The 12,282-nt window shown below is 49.0% G+C and overlaps 1 protein-coding gene across 1 annotated transcript in view; it reads right to left on the bottom strand.

Moving 5' to 3' along the window:
- The window catches only part of GUCY1A2 (guanylate cyclase 1 soluble subunit alpha 2), a 46,347-nt gene that overhangs the window by 23,668 nt on the left and 10,397 nt on the right, over positions 1–12,282 (bottom strand). Inside the window, exons 4-7 of the mRNA XM_078602696.1 lie at positions 12,167–12,231; positions 10,393–10,517; positions 9,216–10,045; positions 2,239–2,451 (exon numbers count right to left, since the gene is read on the bottom strand). Of these exons, the coding sequence (XP_078458822.1) occupies positions 2,239–2,451; positions 9,216–10,045; positions 10,393–10,517; positions 12,167–12,231 (1,233 nt within the window). The remainder of the gene's footprint in view (positions 1–2,238; positions 2,452–9,215; positions 10,046–10,392; positions 10,518–12,166; positions 12,232–12,282) is intronic.

Here is a 12,282-nt window from a genome sequence, read left to right as displayed (position 1 = left end):
AAATATATATTCGATGTGCACTTAAATAAGTTTACACTTTCCCCAAGTAAATTTGTACGCATTTTGGAATGTTCCACTGTGTTTGAATGTTATTTATTCGGTAACTCCCTGAATAAACCGAGCTACTTTACCCGGTATAAGTGGGCCACGCCACGGTCTGATTGCAGCTCACTCTAGTAGGCGTGGCTGGGCGGGCAAACCCGGCATCAGCCCAGTTCCGCGGTTTGTTAACTGGTCCGGCCTGCCACGCGGTAGTCACGAGAATGCGCGCGATCCACCACCGCCCACACCGCACCGCCTGGTATCTACTCCATTCCATACCACGTTCGTCGGTATGTAACGGGAGATTGTTAAATGACAGTCCAACGTTGTGGTTTATTTTATAACCGTATTTGAAAACGGTACCGAATGTGAGAACGTTGCATTTTATTTTGCGTGTGAATTTCCTCGGGCTACAGAACGAGGCAGCTGGGACTTCTTTTTTACAATCTCATTGCGGCCGCTCCTCGTACATCGCCCGTGAAATGCGTAAACACGGCAGACGTGTTTATAATTATTTCCGTTTATTTTGCAGTTGTTCAATGTTAATCTATTAATTTATTCTATCCATGCGAGCAATGGGGAACGAGACAACCTTCGTGCAGTCTTCCTCGTTCCGTGAAACAAAAAAACACAAAGCACGTCACCCAAATCGCCGACCCAACAACGCCAACCGTCCTCAGATAAGCAAAGACAAACTCGTGATGATATTTGTTTTTCGTTTAACCAGTTGCTTTTCAAATGCCATAAATAAAATAATAATAAGATCCATTCAATGGGACGGTGTAAGGGCATCGTAATCTTCTGGCAAGGCAGCACAGTGGCAAGATGTTAACCACCTCGCCTGGTGTGCAGGAGGTCGTGGCTTCGATCCCGACGCTGACGCCTGCTGCTGTATATTTGGAGTTTGCATTTCTCCCCGCGGTCGCGTGCATTTTTATTCGGGTCTTCTGATTTTCCCCTCCACATTTAGAATAAACATCGTGCGTTTGGAGTATAGGGCTGTTATACATTCCATAAGACAAGCCACTTCGGTGAGCTATCATTTGTGATAGCCAAGGCGCTTCCGAAAAAGAGCTACATAGCTCAGTGGGCCTTACCTGGTAAAATAAAACATAGCTTTTAAATAGTTTGGTGACAAAGTCAAGGAAATGCTTCACAACCTGAAATACATTTGCACAGCGTCAAGCGTTGCTGTGAGCAACCGTCATCCTGACAGGCGACGACACCACAGCAGCGCCAGATAACTCGACTCTGCCTCACGGCTCCACGAAACTAGAACTGCCATACAATCAACCAGCCAGAGGTGGTGGACAGGCAAAAGAAAAAAAATATAAATAACATAACAAGACTATGAGTTATTAAAATGGGCTACCCTCATTGAATGTAACCCACCCCGATGGTTGTTCAAGACCAGTGGTTTATGATCAGATGCCAGCTGTTGAGTGTTTTGTACATGAAGCATGTCGGGTTTTTTTGCGAACAATATCTAAGCCACGGATACAAAGGTCACGCTTATTATCGTGGCCTTATTAAACGGTATTGGCTTGATTTTTTTTCAAACCATTAAATTGTCAATTTTATGCGCGAAGTGGTTTATGCATGGCGCTATAAGCTTAGTGACCCCGAGTTTGAATCCCAGCCAAATTATATCCATAATGAGCATTGAACCCCAAGCATTTGTTTTAATTTTACCAGGTGAGGCCCACTGAGCTATATAGCTAATTTTCTGAAGCGACCTGGCCACAAATGATAGTTCAGCGAAGTGGCTTATCATGTAGAAATGTATAGCAGCGAAATACTCTGGACGCGTATTGCTAAATGTGGAGGGAAAAACCAGAGGACCCGGAGAAAAGTCCACGCGACCAGAGGGAGAAACAGACATGCAAACTCCAAATATACAGAAGGCATCATGGTCGGGATCGAACCCATGACCTCCTTTAAACCGAGCGAGGTAGTTAACATCTCACTTCTAGCTCGTTTGAACAGATGTTTTTGTTTCGCTCTTGTAACCGAAATCGAACACCAGGCTACAATCAGCACACCACTGGCATTCTCACGCGCACGGCGAACCACGCGCATCGCGAGCGACAACCGCCAACTTTAATCGGCGAATCAACAAATCGGTGCGCAAAGGAGCAACCGCCTACCTCCGCGTCCCCCCCTCTCTCCCCCCCCCGCACTCCCCACCCCGCTTGCCTTGAGCTTGTCGAGACGCTTGCGGAGGCCGTCCTGGGCCTGAGCCTGCTTCCCGACAAGCACGACGTCGCGCGTCGCGTCGTGCACAGGGATGTCGGACAGGTGCAGGCCTCGGCCCACCAGCTCCTCCAGCTTGTCGACGCACGGGGAGCCCAGGAAGAGCAGCGCATCCGACTCGGCCACGAACACCATCTGCCCCTTGAGCTCCATCACCTGGCAGTGGAGGGGGGGGGGGGGAGCGGTTTTTTGTTGTTGCGCGTCAATAAGGCCTGCACAATTTTAGGAGCTATCAACAAACTGCAACGACTGTAAGGTTAAATTTCGATTTAAAGCTTTCGTGACTGCAGGGATTAATTTTCTTGGTTCTTTCGGTAAAGTCACGCAGAATTGAAATAATAAAATAATAAAAATAAAACATAATAAAATAATTCTCACGACGTTTCGGCCACAACGCAAGCAGCCGTCCTATGTTTTATTATTTTATTATTTTATTATTTCCATTCTACGTGACTTTACCGAAAGAACCAAGAAGATGAACTGTAAGGTTGTGAACTCTTTGAGAGGCAAAATAACAGGCGGATGTAATCGGAAGGAGAAGATGAAGAAGATGTCACAATGATGGAAGAGGGGGGAACTGCGTGTGCAAGCATGTTTCTTGCATTATCATCTATTGATATTTGGAAGCCACTGGAGCTATGCACTTCTTTAGAACTGCGTTTGTTGTGTTGAGTTTGTTGTCCTTCCCCCGCACCTCCGATGAGCACGGTTGGCTACGTACGGTGCGAAAGAAGTTCAACATGGAATGGCCACAAGAGCCGACATCGCAGAACTACTTCTGATTTCCCTTCAAGAGACCTCCGTTCCACACACGAGGGGGGCAGCACTTTCCAACCCGCTCGTTTACAGAGAGTTAATCATGCTCGTCATTTGATGGACAAACCAATATTAAGTAAAATTAAGTGATGGTTGTGTGTGTGTGTGCGCAGGCTCAGACTATCGATTCAATACAACGTGAAAATTCTGTTTAACCAGGGTCCCATGGTGTAAAGTGCAGTCAACAAGCTCTTATTATCCACTCCATCTTTCTGCTATGAAGAGCAGCCGTTGCCTGGAGCGTGGCCTCGCATTGCATTATTTGAAGGCAGTGTTGCTGACGAATGCGACGAGCTGTTTGAAGTTTAACCAGAGAAAGCTGCCTGGAATTAAACCCAGGAATTAAACCCAGGGTCTCAGCGGTGCTGGCCGAGGGCTCTGTCTTCTGAGCCATCTCTGCATCTCATTTATGTTTTAAAACGATTGCTTCCCCGTCACTGTTTATTGAGCAATGCATGCGCCGTTTGGGCACTGATGTGAAACGTGCCCCATGCCTCATTTAAAATTATCTGACTGGAATTCAAATGAAAATTTCACACTTTATAAAGGTTTATGGTTGAATGCACGAAGTACAATTTTCACAGTATTTATTGTTTAAAACTGCGCAGGATTTCAACAGAATGTGTTGTTGCTATTTGATGTGTGTGTGTGTACGTATATATACACGGTGCTGATTTTGTGACCCAATCCATGTCAAATCAAGACGAATATTTACACAATGCCTTCCAAGGTTTGATAAAAAAAAAAGTATTCAGCCTTGCAGCACAAGATGAGAAATGTGAAAAAAACCGACCCCATCTCTATCGGCCTCACCGTGGAAAAACAGTGATAAAACTATCTAAACGATCTAAAATATTTACCCCACAGATCACACTATCAAGATTGTAACCTTCGGCCCATTTTGCCGAGTGCACTGAAGTCAATGTCATTTTAAAGGACAAGCAAATGACTTCCAAACAATAACCAACCAACCTTGATCTATCCGCTGCTGGATAAAGGCCTCCGACAGCCGACGCGGTTTTATTGTTTTCGGTGGAGGTGGCATCTCTTTTAGGGCCGCGCGTCGAGTTGACTTTGCAGCAGTTAGCCGGCACGTCGTGAGCAAATTCACGAAACTCCACGCCGTCATCGTCTCACGATTCGTGCGGATTTCCATTCACAGCAGAGACCCCGCCCCCCCCCACCGAGTCTGCAGTGTGGTTCAACAGAGAATGTCCTCTTCTTGGTTCTTTCGGTAAAGTCACGTTGAAGGGAAATAATAAAATAATAAAACTAAAACATAATAAAATCATTCTCACGACGTTTCGGCCACAACGCAAGCAGCCGTCCTCAGGTGAAGACCAGGTCTCCCCGACAGACCTGGTCTTCCCGACAGACCTGGTCTTCACCTGAGGACGGCTGCTTGCGTTGTGGCCGAAACGTCGTGAGAATTATTTGATTATGTTTTATTTTTATTATTTTATTACTTCCCTTCTACGTGACTTTACCGAAAGAACCAAGAAGATGAATCCCTGCAGTCACGAAAGCTTGAAATCGAAAAGAGAATGTCCTCTCCACGGACGCCCCCCCACCCCCCCCCCCCCGGTTCGGGAAGCCGTTGTCCGCTCCCCGACACGAGACTCACGTGCAATGTGCGTGCGAGCGTCTTCCACCACCGTACGGAAGCAAAGGCGCAAATCGGAGGTGCGCGCGAGGCCAATGCTCTCGACTAGAAATTCAATCGCGGCGTAGCCAATGAAGCAGGGGCGGCGAAAGTAAACGCAGAGGTTGCACGCGCTGCTCCCCACCCGCCCCCCCCCCCCCCCCCCACTGTTTGGTCAAGGCTTTAACTTAGAAATCATTAAATGCCAGGCATATGCCCCCTAATCATGTGCTTTGCTCTACCCCTGTGCTCTTCACAGATGGCTAAAAGGCAGCGCTCCTGTGTCAAGGTCCTTCAATGTACACAGCGGGTGACATGTTCAGTGGATTTTGCCCGTGTGTTGTACGCCATGCGAAATGGGCCGGAGAGCCGTGGGAGAGAGAGCGCGCGGGTGAGCACATTTGCTGCCATGTTGACAAAAGGATTTTAGAATTACACAATTATAGCATAATCCCTGCCAATACGCGCTCACCTTTGGGTAAACTAGCACTTAAGGAGGTAATGAAAGGATTTGGTTATATAGTACCAATAGTGTGTGCTTGTGATTATTGTGTATTTGATAATTCTAAGAATTCGTGGAACAGTTTGTCCCGCACAAAAAATGTGTAAATTCTCCAGAGGACACGATTCATCGCGCACATTTCCTCATAATTCAATTTCCAGCTGTCGCTCACATCAATATAGGCCACAAAAAAATAACGACGCTTGGGCCTGGGTGCGGAGATGGAGGATTGGGATTGTTAATGACGGAGGGATTCGCGTTGCAGAAGAAATTATTCAGCTGCACGTTTCAAACGAGCCGGACCCCATTGTGGTTGACGAGGAAGGTGGAGCCCTGCGATATAGTTTGCTCGTGCCACAGCGGACGGGAAGGACTCCACTAGACGGAGCTCGACAGATCCTCCCCAGGGGCTATTTTTGGCCTTCGATTCCACACACTTTGCCGTTCTGCATGCGAACTGCCCATCACCGACAACTGTGATAGGCTCACGGTGATGACATCACCTTTACTCCTCTATTCAAGACCGACACGAGAAGACTTCTTCACAATTCTGGCTAATCGCCTGATGAGGCTGGTTGTTGTAAACCCCAGCCAAATGTCGTGCTCACATTGTAAATGATGTGGGATTACTGCTCTCCAACACACCGGTGGTGCTGATGTAGTCACTAATTGGCACGTTTTGTTCACGCGACAAACCTGACTAATTGCCAGTGTTTGGTGGTTGCGGGTTTAACGACACATTTACATTTACACGATTTAACCCCCCCCCCCCCCAAAAAAACCTCTATTGTGGACTAACCGTGGTGTATCCATTTACACTGCCAGGTGAACATACGTTGGGGGACCTATAACATAGGGCCCATTGTTTCAGCTGTCACGCTGGGAGATCAAACCGGCAACCAGTGTGCAAACCATTAAGCCACGACAGCATTCAAGTATCTACGTAACGTCGTGAAATAGCCCCCACGCATTTGAAATGGTGCAAAATACCAACCTCTCCATCCATCACACATTGGAAATGTGAATGAACTTCTCACTCAATAATTGAAATTTTAACCACAATTTTGACGATTGACATAAATATGAATATTTGACATGAACTCCACACTGGGGTGGAGCAACGGTGAGCACACTGTGCTCAGATCCCAGCAAAGTGAGTTTGTTTCCCGGCCACGAGTAATGTCAGTGGCGATTGATATCTGAACTGGTCTTGGCCTCCCCCTTTACCAACCCACACTGACCAGCGCGGTGAAGTATGGCCAGACAACCCGCATGGTGAGGCATTCATCCAGCAATGGATTAGCAAAGGCAATCATTATTAAGTACATGCTATGTGCCTATGACTTAATAACCCAGAATGCACCAGATCTCATCAGCTCTCAAAGGCTAAGCAGGTTTTCAGCCTGCACAGCGCTTGGATGGCCGATCTTCATGGCCCTACTTACAGGTGCTATAGGCTGCTGTGGGGATATTTTGTCGGCAGCAGATGGCAGTACAGCAAAAAATTTAGATTTTTTTGTTTTCTATTTACGTCACTTTACCGAAAGAACCAAGAATATGAGCAAATAAGTGTAGTCTAACAAATTTGCCCCGCGACCGACACAGCGTGGTGGGATGCGGGCTGGAGGTTGGGTTCAAGATAAGAGTGCCCTGTTAATCTCTCCACGTAACACCGGATTAGTCGTTTGGGGCTAAAGGACAGACGTCTCCAGGCGACTGGGATCTCTTGAACTCTATCGGGATGCTAAGCAAGCAGATCAATGACCACGGATTCCCGGAGCCCAACGCCATGACTAGCAAATCAAACATTGTCTCCCCAGGTGCGGTGGTTGGTGCTGTACCGGGAGGCCACCGGTCCCAAGGCCATTAAATGAAAACCAAACACACCTGGGGGTCTTGTCCATTTGCAGGAGGAGCCTTTGCGTCTGTCAGATTGCCTCACATCGAAAGCCAAAGCCCCCCCCCCCCCCCCCTGTATACTTAAGCTACGAGATGACACAAACCGTCGTCCATCTAGGAATGGTCAATGGGCAAACAGAGGCACGTCCGAGATTTTATGGGGGTATGTTTTATGGATGGAAAAATGTTAGGTAAATACCGAGCTGATTTTGATATGCAAAGGGGTAATTGAATTTGCACTCGTGCAGGCTGCGTTGAATTGTACTAAACAAGCGCACGGCTAAAACAATATTTACGTGTCTTTCATCGCGACGTATTTATTTTGTTATAATTGACATTGCCGAGTTTAATTTAAACGTTCACAAATGTAGGAAGAAAATTTTAATTCAAGTGGAATGCGTCACCACTAAATCTGCACCTCGGCGTCTCGTTTGTGTTTGCTAAGCTAGCATGTTATTGAAAATGGTTCTGCAAAGTGCTTGAATAATTTACATGTTTTCGCGAATGACCGTGAGGAATTCGTACGCGTGCGAAAGGTGTTACATCTCAGAATTCACGGCTTGGTCAGCACGTGGGGAAACCAACGTTGGAGCTGATCATCGTGACACCCTGTCTCTCTCTCTCTAATTACCCTTGCAATGATAATAATGCTTTCCCTGGCTCATTATTACTGCCGACAGAGAGCGCCCAGAGTGAAGTTCATTATTAAATATGATTACAATAATAAAAACAAGGCCGATCAGCGGAATCTTCTTTTTTGCCCAACAAAGACAAAATCTGAATTTTAAAGAACCGCTTGCATACAGTAACGATAGCTATTAAAATAGCTTATACATCTGTTAGCTCATTATTGTCACAAACATTTTTTTTTAAAGAAGCTGCGATGCATCGGCCATAATAATTCACAAAACGACATTGAGATTGAAATCAATATAAAAAACACATATTTGCCCATATTTTAGACGTTACGGCAGGTGAGTACACTGGCCCATTTTTTTGCGCGACTGATTCATTTTGAAATTTGATTCACTCCACAGACTTCCAGATTAACTTATTTTTTTTTTAAACTATGAAATCAATGCGTTCAGCTCCACAACCTTTTACTGGTTGGTCAGACATAACAGGGCACACACAAAAGATGCCTCCCCCCCACCCCGTGTAGCCTTTAACAGTCCGTTGGGGAGAGTCCCGTTAGCGAGCACCTATTAAGTCCGGCACGGCACATAAGGAGGGTGGGGGGGCTAGCATCTCCCCAACGCTAACGCTTACACACCGCACCAGGCACTCGTATTCAAGGCCAGTTTCCCCCACACTCGAAGTGGAAGGACGTCTTAGCTGGGTGGCTCGTGCTATCCGACACGAGTGCAGGTCGTCAACCTCGTGTGACTCCCAGAATGCACCCCAGTGATGCCACCGTTGTGTGCGACCTTTTGGCACTTTTGCAGACAGTTGTTGCCGCAGTGATGTCCCGATGAGCAAAGGTGGAAGAGGATGCTGTTTTATTTATTTATATACAATAAAGGTGACAGAAGAGATACAGACGACAGATATCGATGTCGTGAGGTAGGAGAAATGTAGACACACGTAACGATGTAGTTAGATGCAAGGAGAGAGATGCAGATAAGATAGGGGGCCCGACGCTTTTGCTGGGTTTGCTTATGTCTAGCGCTGCCACTGCATATCTGGACCTGAAAACTAAACGTGGTCTATTCTGGTGCATGAAGGGAGATCATCGAGATATCTCGAAGACGATGACCATATCTTGCTTTCAGGAATAAGCTCAAGTAAGTTGCTGTTTATCAGTACGATACAGAAAGATGAAAGTTGTTTTCCAATTGTACTTGAATTGCCTCGCACCGCCACTGCCTCCTCTTTCAAACGGCTGATGTAGAGAGCAACAATCGGTCGTTCAACAAGAGCTCGCCGCTGGATCGCGTCATCCCGAGCGTCGCAGCGCCACCGGGCGTGTGCCTCCTTCCGACTGGCGTCCCGCTCGCCCGCCCCGAGCTGGGGGCAACCGCGTCCAGCCGCCCGTCGCCGCCACGAGCCTCCGAGCCTCACCTTGGCGTCGGCCCCGTCGCGCCGCGTGCGCACCACGAAGGGCGTGTTGAGGCGGCGTAGAACCCCGGCGAAGGAGCAGTCGCGCATCGCCGGCGGGGACAGCACTCGGAAGCGGTCGTGGAAGAGCGCGCCGGGCTGGGCGTCGCGCAGCAGCCTCCGCACGCCGTCGCCCGTCTGCAGGAGACGCAGGCCGCGGTCGAGCATCACGTGGAAGGGGAACACCTTGCAGAAGGTCGCCAGGTCGACGCGAAGGTCGCCGGGCGACCTCGACACGGCCGGACGGCACGAGCGCAGGCCTCGCGCCGGGCGCCCGTCGCCGCTCCGGATGGCGAAGGCCGCGACGCGGTCGTTCCCCGTGGGGCCGCCGGCGCCGCCGCCGTCGCGGCAGAAGCAGCGGCGCCGCTCGCACTCGGCGCGCTCCAGCCGCTCCACGGAGACGTGCGCGCCGTAGAGGCGGGCGCTCGAGGCCCGCAGCAGGCCCGGCAGCGCCACGGACACGACGGCGTTGGGCTGGAAGCAGTGCAGCAGCAGGCCCGAGTCGGAGGGCCCGGCGGCGGCGGCGGCGGCGTCGTCTCCGCCGGGGTCGTGGGGAACGAGCTCCGTGCAGCAGAAGTAGGGGACGGGGGTCGCGTCGGAGGCCGCCGAGGGACCCTCGGAGGTCGTGGAGCCGCCGTCGGGCCTCACGTGGCCTTGGGCCAGCAGCGCGTCGAGGCTGTTGAGGAAGTCCTGCAGCGTGGTGCCCACCGCACGCAGGATGCGCTCGTTCTCCTCGAAGCAAATGCCAAACAGCTCCTCGCCAAACTTCTCCTGGAAGCCCTCGGAACTCACGCCTGCGATAAACAACGTCAACATTATCATCGTCGTCGTCGTCATCAGCCACGATTCATCTACTGCTGGTGGTGTGTGTTTGCGAAAACTGTCTTTGCTGACATTTTAGACAAAGTCCAATAATAATATTAAAAAAGAACAAGACTCATCCATCTGCAACGTATTCAATGAGGTGCACTGCTATGAGATAAATGTCTGCTAAGACACTACGTGGAACGTATTTCACATTTTGTCGGGTATATGTTTACTCACAAAATCACGTGAAACCAACTTTCATTTCTTTCTTCCAGATTTGCTTCGACACGATTCAAGCGCACGAAAGGGCTATTCGAATCCCGTGCGTACGTACTCAGAAACGAGGCGAGTGACTGGAGAGTCGGAAGGAGGTCCTCTTGGCCCTCGAGTTCTGAAAATCCACCGTGAAGCAACGTGGGCCGGTCTTCGGCGCCCGCGCAGTTATTGCGTCCTGCGGAGCTTCACGATTGGCGCGTGGAAGGCGCACCACGACGTCGACACAATGGGGATTGTCAGGGACACTCACATCAACGGTAATCGGATGACACAATAGGTGGGGTTGAGGGCAACACAAGACAATTGTTGCAGACCATGACAAGCCACTCCAAGCAAGGCGAGTCATTAAACTGTCCGTGCGAATCTTCTTGGTTCTTTCGGTAAAGTCACGTAGAAGGGAAATAATAAAATAATAAAAAGGTGAGGATGGCTGCTTGCGTTGTGGCCGAAACGTCGTGAGAATTATTTTATTATGTTTTATTTTTGTTATTTCATCATTTCCCTACTTGACTTTAATTCTCACGACGTTTCGGCCACAACGCAAGCAGCCATCCTCACCTGAGGACGGCTGCTTGCGATGTGGCCGAAACGTCGTGATAATTATTTTGTTATGTTTTATTTTTATTATTTCATTATTTCCCTTCTACGTGACTTTACCGAAAGAACCAAGAAGATGAATCCCTGCAGTCACGAAAGTTTTAAATCGAAATTTGTCCGTGCGAATGTGAGATATCCGCTCGCGCGCATTTGGTTTTACTCCGCCAGGTGGCTCAGTGGTAGAGCGAGCGGCTCGCGATTGGAAATCTGCGAGTTTTTGTCTCCTGATTTTGGGAGGTGCTGACTCAGCCCTTCCTGCCCCGGGGATCGATAAAATGAAAACCACTTTTGTGGGGAAGTCCACAGTCATTGTCCTATGGATGGACTCACCCCCGTCAAATGAATGTGGAATTTACATGGCGGATGAGCGCAGCCTCAATGCTAAATAGAGAGAAAATGACTTTTCCTTCCTCTCTGGGCAGGTCATAATCCTCGAAAATGCTTTAATACTTAATAGGAATAATTGATGTTTTGGGCCGGACCATATAATGATCCCGCCAGAGCTGTCGTGCGGTTCCCTGGATTGTTATTCTGACGTCTTTTATCTTGTCCCAATGGTGTTTGAGGTTGTTTAAAAATGAAACGTCACAGCACAAATGTGTGGCCTAGAGCCCAATGATAACATGATAATCACAACGCCGTAGTCTGCAAAAAAAAAACCCACACGTTGAGTTCACACCGGTTGTGAACGGGTCAAATATTCCGAGCAACGGGTGCAGGGCTAAGGTTTACAACTTGTACATTTTATTTTGTACAGCCCATCAAGAGTCACAGCAGTGTGTGCCGTCATAAAATCGGCCAAAATAGCCGCGCGGAATCTTAAGTGGCCCCTCAAATAATAAAAATAATAAATAATAACAACAATAGAAAAGACGACCAAGGATAGAAATGGGACAAAATTGACCGGCCGAGAGAAGGGTGAATGCGCGTGGTGTGCCACCAGCTCGGGAATTCAATGATGCCAAGCGATCACTTGAAATCTTTTCCGAGACACGGAATGGCAGCAGGGGTGGGGGGGCAAATAGCCCACGTGATGCCAAAGGGGGGCAAGACTGTCTGCATTGAATAGGGTTTGAGGGGGGAAACCTTCGAAACACGGGGAAATCTTCCCCCACCTACCACCCACCCACCACCCCCCGACGCCAGCTCTACGGCCCCCTCTGTGCGCATTGCTGTTGCTGCTGTGGGTGGGTTTGCTCTGACATTGGCGTGATCCACTGAACAAGGCGACTCACCAATCTCGGCGGCTCTCTGCGTAGCACTGCAGCGTCCTGTCCAGTGCTTCCCTCAAAGTGTCCGCCTGTTGCAACGGAAAGATCTCGCCGTCAAGTTTACACGTCGGCACTGGGGA

The sequence above is a fragment of the Lampetra planeri genome, chromosome 19 (genome assembly GCF_965212315.1).
Source record: "Lampetra planeri chromosome 19, kcLamPlan1.2.h2, whole genome shotgun sequence".
NCBI classification, from domain to species: Eukaryota; Metazoa; Chordata; class Hyperoartia; order Petromyzontiformes; family Petromyzontidae; genus Lampetra; species Lampetra planeri.
The sequence above is the reverse complement of the archived record's forward strand: the minus strand, read 5'-3'. Positions and strand labels throughout refer to the sequence as shown.